Below are 21,723 nucleotides of genomic sequence, written 5' to 3'. Positions count from 1 at the left end.
CTTGATTAGTCCATTCTTCCTTTTTCTGTTTTTTCCCCCTACACAGTTTAATCAAACTTTGCCTTCATTACCGTTGAATGTTTTCACACCAAGCTTGTGAATATTGTGTGTCTCTTTCCAAATTATCCCTGACAGCTGTTTCGATTCTCGAATCCTCAGTCCTCCAGAATTATGACCAGATAATCCATTTTTTGATTGACACCTTGCCTCCAGATAGATACTGAGATCTCTAGTGAATTCTCCTAAGAATTATTTTCTTTTGGGACATGAAATATGTTTGACTAGGGGCAAGAAGTGAGAGATGTTTTTCTTTTGGAGATGTTCCTACACCTAACTTGTAAAATTTAGCTGCTTGCGTATCAGAGGATGTGTTTTCCTTATTATTGTTTGGGCTAGATCTGGCGAGAATTTCATGCATTTTCGCCGCTTCTGACACAACTCCTCGGCAAATGGGAATAAAGAGTTTATTTCTTTGCGAAAGTGATTAAAAATTTACGAGTACCATCCACAGACGAGTTGTAAATTTTAACCAATTGTAAGCAATATAATTTTATGTCTATGTGAAACAATTAGCACTGTCCCCTATGTGTAATTTGCTGATATTAGCAAATGCTGAAGGATTTTATTTAGAAACGTACTTCATAATGCTTCAAATCTCTGTTGGGACCTGGCACTATTATTTCGCTGTAGGATAATGTTATTTATTGCAACAAAAAACTACTGTTCGGGAGAGAGTGAGGGATGGAATATCCATTTTTGTTCTGTCTGATCCGCGTACTGGGCTACTGAAACTGGATGTGTCACAGTGTCATGCCAAATACTCATCATGTTTCTTGACAGTAATATTGGGACAAGAATATTGTTTTTCTTTAAATTGCATAATGACACACAGTTATTCATGGTACATTTGATTAAAGTACTCCAAGTTATATTCAATCTCAAAAAATTCTGAACCTTAAAGACTCTGCTGTGTCAATCTCTAAACATTCATTTATTCAACTTTATGAGAATACTTAATATTCAGAGTTGTGTTGACCTTTGATTGTTCATTTGTTTCAATGTAACTATACTTTGAATGGGTTTCGATTTATTTTTTGGGCAATTCATGAATTATAAAGTAATGAATAAAGGGTACTCTTGGAATCTGCTCTGATCAAAAGATAACTTTCGGACCTGATTAAGCTCCCCTGCTGGAGGGGGAAGCGTTTGATCTGGGCTTTGTTGATGAGCCAGTGCGGTCATTGATACTGACTCTGGGGCTGAAGTGATTGGTAGCAAAGTGATCGTCTCCTCCAACGGGAGTATCACATGACACCAGGACCAAGCTCTGTGGTCATTTGATGAGACAAAAGTGTCTCGACACTGATGAAATTTTAATCAGATGTTTCATACTTTTTTCTCTTGAACATACAAATGCATTTGCCCTCAGTTGGGGATTTGGTTGTCTTTTGTCTTTTTGTTGCTCTGTTTTCTGTGTTTCCATCTCAGACTTTTCATTGAATGAGTAAATAATTTTTGATTTTATTTGCATTTTGATTTTTTTTTTTAATTTAAAAGTAAAACTATAAAGTAATTACTTATCAAAATACAAAAATATTAAAACAAGTGTTTATTGTATTTCTTAACATAACATATTGAAAGTCGAGTTTCAGAGATCATTTTTCAAATAATAACTTTGTCTTATTGCATAAGAATGCAAAACTACTTGTAATCTTGTATAGAATTATGTTTCTTCATCATTTTCACAAGAAAATAAGATGCCTATCAAGTTCATAGTCCACTGATGTGCTCCAATTTGGTTTTAATCTGCATAGACATTTGAGACATCTTATTGAAATCTAATTTTGGGAATGCCAATATTTTGAAATAGTAGTATTAAATGTTTAAAGGTGTGTAAATTGTGATCTGCTAGCCACCTCTCAGTGATTAAGGATCGTTATATCAGTAATATCAATCACTGATGGATACAGCTTATGAAAAATATTAATATCTGCGTGACGTACCCATAACTTTTCATCATTCCCTCCGTAATATACCTGGTCAACAGTAATGTCAGCCTGGAGGTGACAAATTACAATATTTGGAATCTGTTTGAAAATATTGATATCACCTTGGAACAAAAGGTGAGCAGGCCAGAGATTACGGCACCGGTGTCAGATGCCATACACCTCGGTCATCAATCAGTGATGTGTGGCCACGTGTGCCATACCCAGAATTAGCCAGGGTAGGTCACAATTATCACCCCACCATCAATATGCTGTTCAGCTCCTGATCTGTACATCGGCATTCCAGGCCTATCGGGGGAGGCGGCCCTGTAATGATAATAAACCAAATTGCTAATATGCGGTGTATATAATGAGGTGATTATAAAGGGGGTTGTAGAGGAGACCCCTTGGGGAGATAATCCCTACCCCTTTTGTAGGTTGCCGTACTTTGTATGGGGACAGCACTGACCACAGATTAGGAAAGCCGTATATTCTCCTGGCAGGGTTTCTGGGCCTCCTTGTTTGTCTGACCCCCAGATTTGGACTGTTTTGTGGGGACCGGGGTGTCGATGGGGACAGCCAAGCTGAGTCAGGAGTGATGTTTTCTCCACCAGGTCATATCTGTGGCACGTTCCAGAGACACTCTAAAGAACTTAATTAAGTTGTGTTGGCTCCACTTTCCTTTCAATGAGGTGGTGAATTAGTGTTTATCTTCTGCATTGTGGAGTATTGCAGGTTGCCTTGCGGTCTTTGTTGAACAGAGTAGGGGACCATATTGTCCCGTTTCATTAGCCTTGTCAAGCTCTTCAACTTTAAACCACAAAACATGAGTAAAAGGAAATATAAGGAAAAAGTCAAATAATCTACACAAGTCTCTAAAATACAACCATTCTATATCACAATACAAATGAATAATACTACAAGGGAAAAAAAACTTTCATTCTGTGGACACACATGATAATTCATTACTTTTGTCTTATTTTTTTAGGTTTGACAAAAGTAGTACAGATATTAAACTTCTTGTAAGTATGAATTTTATTCAAAAAAATTATATTAGTTATTTTAGATTTTATGAAGAAATATGTTGTTTGTTTTCAAAAGATTGTATTTTTTATGAATACATTGTACGATTTTTTTCCATTTTAATTTTTACTTTAAAAACTCAGTATGAAAACACATGTTAAATGTTATTATAACTAATGTTAATGTTGGTTTTTCTTTCCTCAAAAAAAGAACGGTCACCCTCCGTCAGAGTCGACCAATCATGTCCCAGCGTCTCCTGCTTCCTCCCAAGACACAGCAGCAGAGACACCTTCGTCGTCAACGGCAACGACTGCAGTGGCAACCTCATCTGATCAGGTGACGGAGGAAATCGCCAACGGTTACAGGTTAGATTACTCCAAGCCACTGTCCTCTCTTGTACTCTGGTGTAGACACGTAAGCACTAAAATATCTACAGATCGTGAATGAATCAAATGCAGGTTATGTGCAAAACAATAACAGGAGTAGAATATCTACCACACATCAGTGAATCTGATACTAGAAACTCTGTAAACAAAAAGAGGACACAAGTATCAAGAAATCGATTAGCTAAATCAGATACCACATATTTAGGAATGAAGGTCAATGCCGGTTTTTTTTCCTTACGTCAAAAGTATCAACATATTAATTACACAGCCTATTTTAACTTTTTTTCAAAAAAAAAAATGTGGCACAGGATTGAACTTTTCAAGTTTTATGTTGCATGGAAACATTTTCTGTATCGTCATATATAAATGGAAAATCAGATGGGGTTGCTTACAATGTCAGTTTTAACCTTGAAGGAAGAATAATGAGTCTTCTAAGATACTTAGTTTTCTTCTTTTTTTTGCACAAGCCCCTAATGATATGTAAAGACAAATTAAGTAAGAATGAATGTGTGTAATGTTCTAAACAATATAGCAAGGGTAAAATATCTGCTGCACATCATGAATGAAGCATAACTCATGAATTAATCTGATGCTGATCATATTCCAAATGTGTCCCAAACTGAAGAATCTTAAAAGTTGAAATTAGTTTAATCAATTTGAACAACAGAGATGTAAAATTTATTACCTTATATGTTTTGAGATTGATCATATTCAATCTATGAATTTTATAAGTTATACAATTCATGTGGTCTAGCTCAGCTAGATGAAGTGCATTAATGTATCGTAATTTGAAGGGATATTTAATTTGTGTCAAATGGCAAGAATATCAATTCGCGATCACCAATTTTTTGTTAACTTTTCCTATAGTTCAAAACTTCTAAAAAATGAAAGCGAGATTTTAAAATCTGCGAGGGTTGCTTCCCCCGATTTTACGCGGATATTAATTCTTCGCGTTTAATTAGGAATCTACAGTATATGCAAACTTGGGAGGGAGTGATCATGGATACATATTGTGGTTAAATTTTTTTGATGAAGCAGGTATAAGATGTTTTATACCGAGTTATACTGTTATAGGACCTGTTTGCGGTACTTCCTGCCGCCGCAGTGGGTGATGGATAAAGACACCATTACTACCATGACTCCGCAAGAACTCGCCAACTTCCCATTGGATGATTTCTTTGACCATTATGAGAAAGGACTGCGTAAAGTAAGAGTTTCTATAATTATAATGTGTACAGTTATAGATTTGTGACATTATATCTGTTTTAATACAGAAAATGGAAAAAAACTTGTTAGAATTTCATACATCAATAAATCTTGTAGATCACAGCATTATTTACTTTGATGTGAATATGATCTTTCAATATTTTTCATTATATGCATAATTTTTGTGTACATTTTTTTTTTTTTTTTGGAGAGTTGCAAGTATGAAAAAAAAATCATGAAAATAAATATTAATGAAACACAATACATGAAAGTAATATTTAGATTGTTGCAAATATTTTCATAACAATCTTATGAAAATGCCTTGGTTGCTGAGGGGTTGAGATTGATTACTTGTAGTTGGTCGGGAACTTCCAAACAGAGGCAGCTCAGAAAAAGCAGGAGAGTGAGGCAGCTGTGTCCAAACTATCATCTGTCCGCAAGCTCATCGCCAAGCTCCTCAAGTCAATCAATGAGGTAATGCTAGACCTACTGAAGACGAAAAGGGGGGGGGGGGTGTACACAAAAATATCCTGAAGCAAAAAAGGGACTAGAATGTTTTATAATTGTAATGTTAAAAGGCTTTTGGATAAAAGAGTATTCATGAAAGAAATCCAGAGATAATATGGAACCAACTTTCTACATGAGTCATTTTTTGGGCATGTGAAGGTGACACATTGAGGTCTAAAACTTTACTTATATACCGGGTATTGAAAAATATTTTTTTTTGAAAGTGTTTCACCAGTATAAAGAATAGAAGGATTTTTCTTTGTAATAAAAATTATGTTAATATTTGTGTGAAGTTAATTTGCTATATTAGAAACATCTTTGTTTTGTATTTTATTTGAAAATTAATTTATTGCTAATTTATTGAAATATTATTGCATAGATTAGTGTTGTGGCCCATATGCCTTCTTTTAAAAGAACAAGAAAAGGGGGGGGGGGGTGAATTCAGTGCATCTTGTAAACCCTTTGTAATATTTTAACTAGAGATGGAGATTTCAGTTTTGTCACATTACTTATAAAATCAAACTGTTTCTATAATCCATTGTACCTGAAATTTTATCTTAAAAATATGTATCATCATCTCAGTTTCCATAATAATTCTATTTTAATTGTAAGTTAGGTGTGATTTAATGCTTAAAGAATTGTTATTTGTTGTTTTTTGAACTAATAGGATATTAGCAAATGGGTAATGCGATAACAAAATTAAATCCTCTTTTGTTCTGAGCAATCTCAGCAGGAACAATGAGAGTAAATCCATGAAAATCAGAAAGCATGTTGGGCATCCATCAGATTTAACAGTTTAGAGTTTACAGCTTATCAACAGCACTTGTAATGTGGAAAAATCACATGTGAAATTTAACAGTGCTTGGTCTTGGTATCTTGTGAAAGTTGATGTAAGAACCCTCCAAAACACCCACTGCTTTTTACTGTGATATATGGGGCTGACTTTTAACTCCATCTAGAGATGATGGAGACCTGGTTTCTGCTCCGTTATTGGGTGCACTTATCTCTTTGCTAGGACCCCCCTTTGCATGATTTGGGCAGTAAAATTCCAAAGAACACAAGAGAGAGGCCCTCTTCAGACAAGACTATACATTACAGCATCAATATTCATATTATTGTCAGCATTAATAGCCAATATCAATACACCATCTTCCAATACAGAATTAATTGGCGTACATCCTGGCTTGCAATGGCAAATTTTGCCACCTCCGTCCTGCAGATAATGTCGTCTGTTGCTTCCTCCATGATTGATGTGCACCCAGGGACCATTATTTTCCGAACACAAACTCTTCTGCTAAAAGGAGCGATAGCATTTCTTTCCCATCGCTGGATAATACTTTCCTAATTCTGGGAGGGATGTTAGATCGATTTTGGAGAAAAAAATCTGTTGGTTGCTACATATTCGGCATAAGCGACTGCAGCCATTTGGCGACATGGGAGTCTGTTGTCAGAGTGGGTTGATAAGAATCTGTGTAATTGCTTGTTGTTAATGTTGTGAAAAAATTAACAGGACATTTCTTTATGTTATTTTTCCCCCCTAAAAAACCCTGTTTCTCGACTGAAAGACAAAAAGTTTCAAAGACTTTGCGTCTTAAAAAAGACGCTGAGGTGACTTACCAATTTGAAGAAACTGGAATATAAAGTAATTCAGTGTTTTCTTAGTCATCGTCAGCCATGAACTTAATCAAACCTTTTGTCTGATTTAAACAAAAAACAAAAAAAGAAGTACGAAGTCATTCTTTAGCCATTGTCAACTAGTGTTCTACTTCATGAAAAATAACATCTTCTCTCGTGATTCAAAAACAACTTTTGTCATGATCTATGTCCTTAAGATTTTATGTTATCAACATAATGAAAGATTAGATTTATGTTCTTTGATTCAGTCATTGCATGCGTGTTCAGAAGTCTTATAGTTAAAGGGTGATGAAATCAACACTGGACATTTTATTTTGAACACCTGTACTTTATTGGAAAACTTTTATAAGGAATGACAAACACCTTTGAAATCCGAGGCTGGGTAATACTGTTTTAAAACTAATTCTAATCTATTGTGAAATGCTGCTAATAAAATGGCAGCAATATGAGAGTTGTCTAAATATATAATGCTTTGTTTCGCTTTCCTTGTTAATGCTTATTTGATATGAGTATAACTGTACTGAAATTTATCCTATGGCAAGTCAGAGTCATCACTTGACATAATAAGCTTAGAAATACATGTTCTGAACAAATATACTGGTATTCCGTGCAAATTTGATGATCATAGAAAGGTGACTTGCCATAAAGAGGGCACAATGTCCATTACAAGTGTTGATGTGTATATAATCATCAAAGACCTACAAGAATTCCTCCCCAATTTAGCAGAGAGTTTGTCCTTTCATCGGGTTTATAGCATTCTGTTGGCTTGGCACAATTGTATTAAATGGTTCTTGCTCAGATTCGGTTACATCCGGAACATTGTTAGAGGATAGCTGATGTTTGACTTCACCAACAATGTGCTTATGTTTAACAGTTCCGTCTCTTTGCTCCGATAACAGCATTGTCATTTTATGGTTTATTGTAATAGATTTAAATTAAAGCCTTTAAAGACGACAACTTTTTTTTTTTGGCGATTACAGTAAGATAGAATTTAAGGCAGCATATTAAAGCTGATATGTTTATTGTAGATTCATTGGAAAATTTTATAGGTCCTTAATGTATATGTTACAGACACAGAATCTTTATGTTGTGTTTACCTATTCCACCAAATTTATTTAAAGTCTTCACATAGGGCATTGATTTCTCTGATATTACATCAAGAAGGTTTATTTTCACAGTATTTCTTATGCTTTGAGAAGTTTCATTTCACAGTATTTCTTGAGCATTATTTTACATGTATGGTAATTGAAATTGTAGTACTAGTGGCTTACAGTCTTTTTTTTTACACTTTTTATAATGGGGAGGGGATACTAATTCCTTCCTTTATCCAAGATTTGTGAGAGTGTACAGTACATTATAAATAGCGAATGAACCAAACAATGATAGGGTGGCTGTAACCTTAACCAAAGGCCTTCATTAAGTTCAAAAGGCAAAACATAACCAAATTAGGGATACAGCTGTACTAGTATCTAACCTTTAATGACTGAATAGGTAAAAATTGATTCTTTCTTCTAGTACAATCTCAGAGGTTATTTCAGTTCACAGTGTTTTGTATATACGTGCTGCTTAATGTTTCCTACAAGAATCAAATTTGATGCAGTGGTAAATTGTTTTCCTACAGAGGCTTGCAGCGCAGCTTAAATTTGATTACATCACATCAAAATATCTATTTTATTTCTCTTGAAATTGGTCAGGCTGTAATACCCAGCTGAGAGTCATGTTTTTGGTTTTGTTTTTTGTATTTTATTGAGAAAACAGAAATTTACTATTGTTTACAAAAACAGACACTGCACATTCTTCATGAAGATTCCTGAGACTTGTTGGAGAAGACTCAAAAAAAATGTTCACTTTAAAAAAAAAAATCAAAATAAGACTATACAAGAGAATGCTATGTTTTGTTGTTTTGTTTTTAGCTCACCTGAGCTGAAAGCTCAAGTGAGCTATTCTGATCACATTTTGTCCGTCGTCCGTCTGTCCGTCCGTCCGTCTGTCCGTCTGTCCGTCTGTAAACTTTTTACATTTTGAACTTCTTCTCTAAAACTGCTTATCCAATTTCAACCAAATTTGGCACAAAGCATCCTTATGGGAGGGCGAATATAAATTGCAAAAATTAAAGTCCGATCTGTATTCAAAGCGGAGAAAACCTTGAAACTGTAGAAAAAGGGGGGTGCATTTTTAAAAATCTTCTTCTCAAGAACTACCGAGGCAAATTCAACGTAGTTTAGCATAAATTATCCTTATGGGAAGGAAAATATAAATTGCAAAAATTAAGTGGTAATTTTGTTTCAAATCGAAGTTATTACGAAAATAATAATAAAGGAAAGGCGTATTTCAATCGGGCTCGGCATCCGGTAAAATGGGTAGGCAAGACTTGGCCTGGGCAAAACAAAAGATTGGCAGTTATTAATCTGCCAATCTCATTAAAATTTCAGGATATTTGATGGACTAGTATATTTGTATTCGCTGTAGATATTGCTGCAAAATAATGCGTATTTGGAATTGACAATTGCCGATCTGCCCTGGCATTTATTTTGCCACGGCCCGGGTTTGCATACCCATTTTACCAAGACTCGTATTCCATACTTCTAAAACGAGGTTCTTTGTTTAAAGCAGCCATGACATTATACGAAAAAGGGTCGATCTGACTATGATGAATTTGCTTGTTGTGCAACAGTTCGCGTATGAAGGGAAGTTTTGAAACATGAAAAATATATTGGTGCCGATTTTGTGAAGTAAATTGAGGCTAAATATTTCAATGCGTTGACAGTTTTCACACATGACGTTGGTGTTAGCTTGTTCTGATTTTCGTTTCGTTTTCATTATTTATGCTTTGTAACCTGGAAACTATCGTCTGTATTTCGTGATTTTTCGTATCAAATCAATCAGAGACTTCGGTAAATCAAACAGTTAAGTATACTGTTTACCTGCGCATATTAAGCAAAGTCTGATGTAGGGGTACTGAAATACAATTCATTCTATCGGTAATTCGGCATTATCTTTTGCGTAATGGTAGATTAATGCAATAGGTTTTGTTGAGATGCTCGGCATTTTCTCTAGTTTATTCAGTTTAAATAGAGTTTAATATCGCTTACGGAAATATGTAGGTATATCCATGTATATATATATGATTCATTTCGAAAAAATAAATTGTTTTCTTTATTTGTTATACATGTAGTGCATGTTGTTTACAATTTCTATTTACTAACCATATTTGAGTGTTAAGCTTCGAATTATAAGCAAGATACAGAGAATTGCTCACAATTCTATGTTTGTACACAGATCTTAAAAGCTAAAGATTAAAAAAGTATAAAAAATTGTCAATATTTATTACGAAAATTTTCAAAATCTGTTCTTCCAGAAACCCACTTATTGAATTGTAAACTTAACCTTTTTAGCTCACCTGAGGATGGGACCACAATGGGGGGTCGAAGTTTAACATGAATATATAGAGTAACTCTTAAGAAATCTTCTTCTCAGAAACTAATCGGCCAGGAAAGCTGAAACTTGTGTGGAAGCATCTTCAGGTAGTGTAGATTCAAAGATGTGAAAATCATGACCCCTGGGGGTAGGGTGGGGCCACAATGGAGGGTCAAAGTTTAACATATGAATATAAAAAGTAAATCTTTAAAAATCTTCTTCTCAGAAACTAATCGGCCAGGAAAGCTGACACTTGTTTGGATGCATCCTTAGGTAGTGAAGATTCAAATTTGTGAAAATCATGACCCCCGAGGTAGGGAGGGGCCACAATAGGGGATCAACGTTTTACATAGGAATATATACAGTAAATCTTTAAAAATCTTCTTCTCAGAAAATAATCAGACAGGAAAGCTGACACTTGTGTGGATGCATCCTCAGGTAGTGTAAATTTTAAAGTTGTGAAAATCATGACCCCCGGGGGTAGGGTGGGGCCACAATGGGGGATCGAAGTTTAGCATAGGAATATATACAGTAAATCTTTAAAAATCTTCTTCTCAGAAACTAATTCGCCGGCAAAGCTGGAACTTGTGTGGAAGCATCCTCAGGTAGTGTAGATTCAAATTTGTGAAAATCATGACCCCTGGGGGTAGGTTTGGGCCACAATGGGAGGTCGATGTTTTACATAGGAATAAACAGAGTTATTCTTTAAAAATCTTCTTCTCAGAAACTAATGAGCCAGGAAAGCTGAAACTTGTGTGAAAGCATCCTCAGGTAGTGTAGATTCAAAGTTGTGAAAATAATGATCCCCAGGGGTAGGGTGGGGCCACAATGGGGGGGGGGGGGTCAAAGTTTAACAAAGGAATATATAGGGTAAATCTTTAAAAATCTTCTCAAAAACTAATCAGCCAGATGATTCTTTATAATTGTTAAGACTTTGGCCCCAGGACAATTCTTTGGCCTCACGAGAAGGTTCAGAGTTTGATGTACGTTTATATCCCATATATAAACTATTGTTAGGGATCTTTTTTAGATCTGCAATACTCAACATATGATATGACTATAAAATCATCCTGTTAGAAAAGGGACTAATGATTATAAACATAAGAATATCCATGGGAAAATGGATTTTATTTATACAGGATTTACATGAATTATTGTACATTGTCCAGATAGTTTGTATTATGACTCCATTGAGCTGATTTTATCATACCTCTTGTTCCTCAGGTGAGCGATGTGGCCCATGGGCCTCTTGTTTTTTTTTTTTTTTGGGGGGGGGGGGGGGATTCAGGGGGAGGGGGATGTATCAATCTCTTGGTGGTATCTGCATTGTTTATGGGGTGAAATATTGAGTCATTTTTTCATTCTCAGATCATTCACCATCAATTTGTCACCTTGCACAAGAATAGAAAAGAGAGGCAATATTTTAAGGCTATGTTAAAGAACTGCTGAGAATTCGGAAGATTAAAAAGTAATTTGCTTTGTCTCTTGAGTAAAAGACAAAAGGATATGGAAATGCCCATGATACTCAAGTCTAGACATTAAGAGAGGTTAAAAAATTAGAACATAACTTTCTGAGGGACATTTTGATTTATTCTTTAAAAAACGCTGACCTTTTTTTTTTTCTTCACTGGGAAATTCTTAAACTGAAAGATATACTGAAATAATTATGGGAATGTCATCCGTGGAGGTTGTCTCGAGGATGAAGGATGACATGCACTTTTTCTCACCCTTAGAATGTGATCCAAGACGGATCTCCATGCTGGAGTGTTAATGTGACTGTTGACCACCCAAACGTTAAATTGATCCTGTTGTCACACTGTTACAAATATCTGTTAAAGATCCTCTGGTGGTTGTTATATATGCAGGATGCTGGGTCCTTTCAGTACTCGCCCAGGTGTAGTCAGATTGTGTTTCCCCATAAAAAGGAGAGAGAAGGAGAAGTAGTCAACAAGCGTCTTGGCAGTATACACTGCATCTAATTGAGATATGGAGTCGATCAAGTTGAAATGGGGAGAAAGGCAAACTGCCTTGTGCCTCTCTTTAAAGATGTACGATGGTATTTACAAAATTGAAAACTATATTTCCTCTCACTGTGATGTCGAATGTGGGAGTTGTATTGCCCTTATTATTAATTTTTCGTGGAAGTGTTGGATACGACAGTTATCCATTTTATTCATTCTCACAAGTTTTCTAGTAATTTCTGTGCAATTTACAGATTAGCATGATATACCTGGTAGTAAACTGTATCAAATTAGAATTCTTCACCATCAGTTAGTGTAAATCATTTTTTTGCAATATGCAGATTAAGGATAGGAAGAGGAAAGGCAGGTTTACCAGTATTAGTGAGAATTTTGTTGTGTTCTGCTATACAGTGATTAATAGTATTGTAAGTACCAGTACTTCTATGTTGAAGATGATTTAAAGAGATTTTTGTACATATTATTTTACAGGAGTTTGACATCGATCCTGAGGCAGATGGAGACCAAGTGGATGAACTTCTGGCTGCTTGTGTGAAGCAGGCTGTTCAGTCACAAACATAGTGCCCCTAGAACCTTTTCACAAACCTAGTGCCCCTAGGACCTATTCACGAACCTAATGCCCCTAGGATCTATTCACATACATAGGACCTCTACACAATTATAGGACTGCTAGAGCCTTAACACAATCATAAGACTGATAGGACAATTGCCTTTAGGACCTCTTCACAAACATTGTATCAATAGGACCTCTAAACAAACATTGGAGTGATAGGATCTCTGCACAAACAGTGGCTATGGGACGTCTATATATTTTCCTTTGCACCTTTAAATCTCTGAGATCCGCCTCATCCCCCTCCATTAATGTCCCTGGTATTCACAGTGTAGTCGACTGTGTTCCTTTTTCCAAGGGCAGACCTCGGATTTTTGTCACTATGGTCCCCTGACGTTGAGAACAGACCCACCCACCTGTCCTTCATGTGACACATCATTCACTGATCAATTGGAAAATTTAGGGGGAAAACATACAATATCAAAAAACCATATTATAATTTATACCTGTGCATTTTGTTGTGCTGTTCCGGTGTCTTGATCATTCTTTCAAATGATATATTGACATTTTCCAGAAGAGTCTATGTTCCCTGAAGTATTAATAATTTCTTTGTAAATTTTTACGAGTGTTTTTCGTAAAGGACATGATCTTACAAATCAAAAGTGTTGTGAAGCTTTATATTGTCTTGTAGAACATGTCACACCAAATGACTAACTGATCATGCATAATATTTTTTTTTAATTACCAACATTTAAGGGAAATGACTTAATTCGTCAACTTTTGATTTTAGTGTAAAATAGTAATTATCATGACTTGATTTTGATTATGCTCTGTATTGGAACAATTTTTAGCTCACCTGAACCGAAGGTTCAAGTGAGCTTTTCTGATCACCCGTTGTCCGTCGTCCGTCCGTCCGTCTGTCCGTCCGTCTGTAAACTTTTCACATTTTCAACTTCTTCTCAAAAACCACTGGGCCAAATTTAACCAAATTTGGTACAAAGCATCCTTATGGAAAGGGGATTATAAATTGTTAAAATAAAGGGCACAGCCTTTTTCAAAAGGGAGATAATTGCGAAACAGTGAGTATAGGGTGCATGTCTTTAAAAATCTTCTTCTCAAGAACCACTGCACCAGAAATGCAAATATTTACACAAAAGCTTGTATATATAGTGAAGATTCTAAATTGTAAAAATCGTGACCCTCGGACCAAAACTGGGGCCCCAGGCGGGGTTCAAAGTTTAACATAGAAATACATAGGAAAATGTTTAAAAAATCTTCTTCTCAAGAACCACTGCACCAGAAATGCCAATATTTACACAAAAGCTTGTATATATAGTGAAGATTCTAAATTGTAAAAATCGTGACCCTCGGACCAAAACTGGGGCCCCAGGCGGGGTTCAAAGTTTAACATATATAGAAATACATAGGAAAATGTTTAAAAAATCTTCTTCTCAAGAACCACTGCACCAGAAATGCCAATATTTACACAAAAGCTTGTATACATAGTGAAGATTCTAAATTGTAAAAATCGTGACCCTCGGACCAAAACTGGGGCCCCAGGCGGGGTTCAAAGTTTAACATAGACATACATAGGAAAATGTTTAAAAAATCTTCTTCTCAAGAACCACTGCACCAGAAATGCCAATATTTACACAAAAGCTTGTATACATAGTGAAGATTCTAAATTGTAAAAATCGTGACCCTCGGACCAAAACTGGGGCCCCAGGCGGGGTTCAAAGTTTAACATAGAAATACATAGGAAAAATGTTTAAAAATTTTCTTCTCAAGAACCACTTCACCAAAAATGCCACTACATACACAAAAGGTTGTATATATAGTGAAGATTTTAAAAATCGTGACCCCCGAACAAAAGTGGGGCCCCAGGAGGGGTTTAGATTTTAACATATATAGGAAAATGTTTTAAAATCTTCTCAAGAACCATCGTGCAACTGTTTGGGATATTACTATGCATACATGTACATCCTTAAATAATGTAGATTCAAAAAATTGTAACTCCCGGACAATTGATGGGCACCAAGAGGGGTTCAAGATTTAAACATTTTAAAAAACAAAGGAAAAGTTTAAAAATTTTCTTCTCAAGAACTACAATGTTTTAGTTAGTGGAATATCTATGCATGCATCCTTCGCTTATGTAGATTCCTAATTCGTAAAATCGTGACCCCCGGACCAATAATGGGGCCCCAAGATGGGGTCAAAGTTTATTATAGAAATATAAAGGTAACAGGTTAAAAAATCTTCTTCTCGAGAACTACAATGCTTCAATTTGTGAGATTACTATCATGCATACAACCTTGGATAATGAAGGTTCGACAGTTTTAAAATAGTGACCCCTGGACTAATACTAGGGACCCAAGATGGGTTTAAAGTTAAATGTAGAAGTACCGGTATATATGGAAAATGTTTAAAAATCTTCTTTTCGAGAACTACAATGCATCAATTTGTCAGATAACTACGTAAGCACCCTCAAATAGTGTAGATTCGAAATTATAAAAGCCGTGACCTCAATCTAATACTGGGGCCCCAAGAGGTGTTCAAAGTTTAGCATAGAAATATAGAGGGAAAATGTTGAAAAATCTTTTTCTAGGGAACTATAATGCTTCAGCTTGTGAGATAACTATGCAAGCATCCTTAAATAATGTAGATTCCAAATAATTAAAACTTTAGCACTGGTCTAATACTGTGGCCCCAAAAGGGGTTCAAAGTTTAACATAGAAAGATATATTGAAAATGTTTTTAAAAAGTTCTTCTCGAGAACTATAATGCTACAGTTTGTGAGATTACTATGCAAGGATCCTCAAATTGTGTAAACTCTAATGTAGTGGAACCAAGAGTTATCTTTCTTAATGTTCTGTACAGTCTGAGAGTTATTCCTCTTGAAGTGGAACTCTTCTACGTTCAGTTTTTCAGGTTGTGTACGTGCGGTCCCACCGCAGTGCTACACATTTTCATTCCTATGTTACTATTTATGTTGTTCAAGCCAACCATAAACCTCGGACCATTACTGAGTCCCCAGAAAGGGGTTCAATGTTTAAAATAGAAAAAGCATATGCTACGAAATGTAATGTTACAAGGAACTGCTGTTCAGGTGAGCGATGTGGCCCATGGGCCTCTTGTTTTGTTTGTAGAGTTTGATTTTTTCATTATAAGAAAATTTGGAAATTTTGTAAAACAAAATTCCTACAGAATAAAAAAAAAATACCTGGTATGTGCAACACTCTTTTTCCCATCCAATCCCAAATTTAAGATAAAAAAAACCCAAAATGTTCCAAAATTTAAATATTTTGAATCAGAAAAACAGAATTGTACAACCCCCCCCCCCCCCCAACCCCCACCCCAAATGTTTTTGTAAAAATTGTTTTCCTACAACCTATCAGTGAAAAACTGTTGGAATCTCCATACACATTTTTGTTATTTTGTTTTTAAATACAATCTATGCTGTGAATTCATCGCCAAACAATGTTACACATTTACTTGCTTAACAAGATGCAATAATGAATAACTGTAGACTGTTTATAAGCTGTGTACATTTAAATCATTTTGAACCTCTGACATTTTAATTTGATAGTTTTATTTGTACATTGTGAGACTCTTTTTAAAATATGTTTGTGTGTGTTTGTTTTATCAAATCCAACATCATTCTCAGGTTGTCCATTCATAATTATGCATATACAGCATATATATTTCATGTGACTGTTGATTGTGATATATGATTATACAAACATGGATGTCCAACATCATTTCTTGAAAACCGCCAACTTGTCTCCTGAATGAAACCAGTTTAATCATATGCAGAAATTAGGGTCTAAAAAAAAGTGTTGCTTTCTGTTTGTTTCTGGGTTTTTTTTGTTTTTTTTTTTGGGGGGGGGGGGGGGGGGTAGGGGGGACTTTGCAGACTGAAAGATATATTGGGGCTGATGATTTTTTAAAAAGCAGTTACATTCAGGGCATTTCAACCATAGACAGTGGGACAGTTTTATTTTTTCATCATGTGCTGTAAATAATTCGCTTGCTTCATCGTGTTTTATCAGGTCACAAACATGGCATTTCTGCAAAGACCAAGAAGTGTGTATGTGTAAGTAAGGTGTGGGAGAAAGGAACGAGATGTGTACATAGTAGATTGTATATATTACATGTAGATAGTGATCTTAACATATAGGACATGTCATTTTAAAATAAAAAGAAGGAAAATAAAACCGCTCTTTAAATGTCTGTTTATTCTGCTTTTATTCTGATTTTGGAATACTTATATGAATGATATCTTATAAAGTTGTTGGCTAAGATGTTCAATGCAAATATATGTTTGCATCATGTTTATTCATTAATCAAGGGCCCCCAATGCATTAAACGGAATCATATGATCATGATTTTAAAAATGGATGCATTAGTGGGGCAGAGTGGTGGTCATTTTTAGACTCTATTGATCTCCTTAAGGAGGAATTCTGTAAAAAGATGTAGATAAATATTCCAGATTTCACGTTAAAATTCTAAGGTAGAACTTATGGCTAATTAGTTGACCATTCAGCCTCCTTAAGTGAAATACTGATTTCCGCAACCAAACGTTTTCTGTATTATATGTGAAATGATTCACACAATGTAAGTATATGCATCACAAGCTTTGACAAACCAAAATGCTAAATATTATTTGGGGCGAAAAATGAATGTTATCTATTTGTGTAAAGGGGCATGGTCACGATTTTCGTCAAATTCTATTTTTCTGTTTTAATTATTTACAATGCTTTAGAAATGCATTTCGAATGACCAAATGAAATTGGAGAGCCAGTAGTGAAGTTATAAGCAAGATACAGGGCTCACAATTCTTTGTCATGTAAACAAGGCTTGTGCCCTGTTTTTGTTTACATTAGTTCACTATACCGGTAAAAGTTCTTTTTCAAGCCGATTTTTCGATCTTCAAATTCAAATCAAAAATAAACATATCTTAACGTTTACCACATTCATTTTTGGTCTAAAAATGGAGTTTTCACTTCAACGTTCAAAATGTAAACAAAAGCTTTGTTTACATAGCAAAGAATTGCAAGTAACTGAACGAATGACACTTAAATTTCGGTTGCCTATTAAAAATGCCTTACTGAAGCATTGTAAACAATAAAATCGGGAAAATAATTTTTGGCCAAAATCGTGACCATGCCCCTTTAAATTTTATTTTTATAAAAGTAACTTTTTCTATTTATTTTCAGAAATTATAATATTTCATTGTTAAAATTAAATTCCCGATTTTTTTGAAAAATATTGAGCGAATAAAAACATTTCCGAATTATTAAAGAGTAATCCATTCCTTAAAGATTAATTGTTGTTTCAATGCTTTTTCATCTGGTAAAAACGTGAAAGTTTACATTTTATATGATGTAATTTCACGTGATCGAAAAATTAAAAATTCGAAGTACCCGTAGTGATAATTGTAATAACGTTAAGTGTTGAATGTTTTTTCTTTTAATATTAACAAAAAAGAAAGAAATTTCAAGGCAAAACGGTACATTTTTATCCCTTTAAAAATCGCACCTAAATGAATATCATTATATATAGATTTCATTGAGATGTAACATAAATAAGGCAAGTCTCTTTTTTATCATGATTAATTATTTAAATCTGGAGATTAAAATGGTACATGTATATGCAAATTATTAAACGTGCCAAGTCTTATTATCACTAAACATAAAAAAGCTAAGTGGCGATTGGCGCGTTCGATGTCGCGACCCGAGCACAAGCCGGCGCTATCGTCACGAGGGCGCGTTTGACCGCCTAGACTCGTCGTCCCCCCGGTTGCCACCATTGGTGACAAACTTGCTACCATTGTTTTGTGTTAATCATATGTTTATAGGCAGCACATGATGGCAACAGACGTGTGCGTTTCAGGGGTAATTGCCTAATCAGAGAGTGTTTGGTTGGTAATAACCTGTGCACAGTTCTCTGGTTTCAGCCCCAGCGCGCAGTTTGGGGATTTGGTGTGTGTGGTCGCTAGTTGTTAGACAAACTTATTTGAATTCCCAACTTTGCTTCGATTGAATTTTATGAGGCAAATGTATAATTTTACGTAAATCACTGACGTTTATTATTCCGTTCTGAAAAGGTGGAATTCTTTGAAGTTTTAGAACCCCCCATGATTTGGCAAAGAAAAAGATTTTAATTTCAGCTACTTTTGTTGAAATAAAATAAAAATAAAAGGTATAATACTGTTGTGCTATCTTCAAAAACATATTTATGTAAAAAAAAACACATATGTAATTAACATACAGTTATATAAATAGCTTTTTTTTTTTAATTATCCAAATTGATATTTTAAACAAAATTTCATTAGCTGTAGATTAGGGGTAAGGGGGGGGGGGGGGGGTTAAGAGAATCTTTATTTCCCTTTCTTTCCCTGCACCTTCGACATATAGAGCTTGCTTCGTCAACATTCTTTTTGGGTTGCAGTGGATTTTTTATCATTATTGAAAAAAAATAATCCTATACATGTACACATTACCAAGAAAGGGAGCGGCTCTCTATATTTGAAATTTTAGTACTTGTATTCAAGATGTTCTTTAAAAAGCACATGAACGTCATGAATGAGCTCCTATTACTCATAAACCAAATGCATAAAAAGTCAATTTTTCATCGTTAGCGTCCTATTATATTATATATATTTATGATATAACTCCGGCTCAAATTGTGTTTTGCCTGTGTCTGTGTGGGTGTTTTAGGGTAGGGGAAGGGGTCTAAAAATTTCCTATTTTCCAACACGAATAACTGTTAGATATACAGAGGATGTGGATTTTTTCTTTTTTGGCTAATCAGAATAAATTGCATATTTTCGTTTATAAATTAAGTATTCCCATTTACAAAAGCGTTAATTGTTGTAAATTAAATTGTTGACAATTCAAATATTTTTAAATGAAATATATTGTTAAGAATCATTGCAATGGATGTAATAATACACAGAATTATTTTATTTCTTTGAATCCTTTCCAATAAATTAAAAAGCGTTGATTGTTGTAAATTAAATTATACATATTTCAAATATTTCTAATTTAAAGAATTATTGCAAGGAATGAAACAATACGCAAAATTATTTTATTTCTTTGAATCCTTTAACAAAATTAATAATCATGAATAAACTTATTACGACCACGATTATTTGGGGTTTTACCAAAAGTTTATATATATAGGACAATGTTTTTGTTTTGTTTGATTTTTTTTTTTTTTGGGGGGGGGGGGGGGGTCGGGGTTTTTTTTAAAGGGGGGTGTTTTTGTTTCCTTTTGGTTTTTTTTAGAAGTTTTGTTTATTGTGTTCACTAACGCGGTCTATAAATAACCTAATTATTGACAACGTGTAAAATTTGACACGGAATAATGTGAATAAATTTCCGTGATTGTTTCTCATACATAAAGTAAAGAAGAAAATCAAACTGCTAAATACCGGTATTATTTGGGGCGAAAAATAAACGTTATCTATTTGTTTAAATTTTATTTTTAAAAAAGTAACCTTTTCAGTATATTTGCAGAAATCGTAATATTTCTGTGTTAAAATTAAACTCCCGATTTTTATAAAAAAAAATATTGAGCGAATAGAAACAATTCTGATTTATCCTTGTATTCTACATTTAAAATGTTTAAAGGTTTTTTTTTTTTTACCTCATTCGGTTAACATGGTAAGTTATAAGTAGCCTATACCAAGATTGTATCCCTTGAATGACCGTTTTATCATCAATGATAATACTGGATAAACCTTAACCTCATACATTCAAGCATATATACACCGTGTGGATTGATTTTTTTCTCTAACATAATAAATTAATTGAACATGCACCAATTCAATTAAATTGAGTTGAAATATTTATGGTGGTTGAAATATACATGTACTTAATATTTCGACCATATCATAAAAAATCTCTAAGGGTGCGTGATCGAAAAGTTAATTAACGTTAAAATTGGTGTTTTGACGGTAGACAGATGCAATGTAGTATTTATAAAAAGAATAACAATTCTAATTCCTTCTGTTCAAAAAATCTAATTTTAATGTACTGAGCCTCCCATCAGTAGTTTACTTCTGATTTAGCTGCTCATGTTTCGCCGTAGGAATGTCGTGCTATAAATCGGGTTTCTATTGATTCGTGTGTACTCTAACTTTTTTTTTTAAATTTGTATTCATGAATATTTCATATAAATGATAATTCTTTTACAATCTTCCACTTTGTGTCTCTGTAACGCATTTTTTGATTTACACACATTCTTTTTTTCAATAAAAGAATTTGTCTCACATAGAAAATTAAATTTATTTATGCTCGATTCGCGAAAAGTAAAACACTTATCACACTGTATATTTTTTTTTTACTTTTTTATATGTAATCAAACATATACAGACATGCAATTTTTGTACATCCATAGTACTAGCACCAATTTTCAATCATGCAAAATAAAATCATATATCGTTCATACTGGTGCATTTTCTGTGGACTTCACATTATTTCTCTGGATTTCAAGGGCATTGTACAAAGGTTGTTATAAATAAATAGAAACATAGTACAAGTATTTAACAAATTGTATCTGTACATCGTAGATATAAACAACATTTACCCTCATGTCATGGGCACATCAGACAAAATGTCACAGGCTTTGCTTGATATGCGTTTCAAGAACTTCGAGTGCTCGACTCGAACAGCTCGCTCTGGTATGATGACGTCATCGAGATGAAATATTTCCCACAATGTGCATCCTTTGAAATGTTCAGGCCATTGGTCCGGTAAAGTTCATGTTCATCATGTGAACATTTGGAGCAAGGTGAGTTGGATAAGGTTGTGCCGGCTGCATATAGGTGCAAGATGGCAGAGAGGGATGTTGAGTAGGCGGGGTAGTACGGATTCCATAGTTATGGCTACTCGGTAAATGCCCGGATGGTTGACGAAGTGCGCAATCGCTGGTCTGTTGGGGCAGACGACAAGACTGCATTTGAGGATTGACGTTGTGTAAATCTAAACTTGAAGAAACCGGTTGTAATAAACCGGAAGTGGTGGACACGG

At 34.6% G+C, this 21,723-nt stretch overlaps 2 protein-coding genes across 4 annotated transcripts in view; one reads left to right on the top strand and one right to left on the bottom strand.

Moving 5' to 3' along the window:
• LOC105334821 (ATPase MORC2) overlaps window positions 1-13,531 on the top strand; it is a 30,797-nt gene extending 17,266 nt beyond the window's left edge. For both annotated transcript variants that reach the window (XM_034462068.2, XM_034462067.2), the window contains 5 exons: window positions 2,974-3,007; window positions 3,219-3,373; window positions 4,469-4,601; window positions 4,958-5,074; window positions 12,610-13,531. In XM_034462068.2, the coding sequence (XP_034317959.2) occupies window positions 2,974-3,007; window positions 3,219-3,373; window positions 4,469-4,601; window positions 4,958-5,074; window positions 12,610-12,699 (529 nt within the window). In that variant the 3' untranslated portion in view covers window positions 12,700-13,531. The remainder of the gene's footprint in view (window positions 1-2,973; window positions 3,008-3,218; window positions 3,374-4,468; window positions 4,602-4,957; window positions 5,075-12,609) is intronic.
• A 7,510-nt stretch (window positions 13,532-21,041) lies between these two features.
• LOC105334834 (T-box transcription factor TBX3) overlaps window positions 21,042-21,723 on the bottom strand; it is a 9,708-nt gene continuing 9,026 nt past the window's right edge. For both annotated transcript variants that reach the window (XM_066079370.1, XM_011438424.4), the window contains one exon: window positions 21,042-21,723. This exon is cut by the window's right edge and continues 363 nt beyond it. In XM_066079370.1, coding sequence (XP_065935442.1) covers window positions 21,431-21,723 — 293 coding nt within the window. In that variant the 3' untranslated portion in view covers window positions 21,042-21,430.

This window comes from Magallana gigas, chromosome 3 (genome assembly GCF_963853765.1).
Source record: "Magallana gigas chromosome 3, xbMagGiga1.1, whole genome shotgun sequence".
Taxonomy (NCBI): domain Eukaryota; kingdom Metazoa; phylum Mollusca; class Bivalvia; order Ostreida; family Ostreidae; genus Magallana; species Magallana gigas.
Note: the sequence above shows the minus strand (reverse complement) of the source record. Positions and strands in the feature narration are given on the sequence as shown.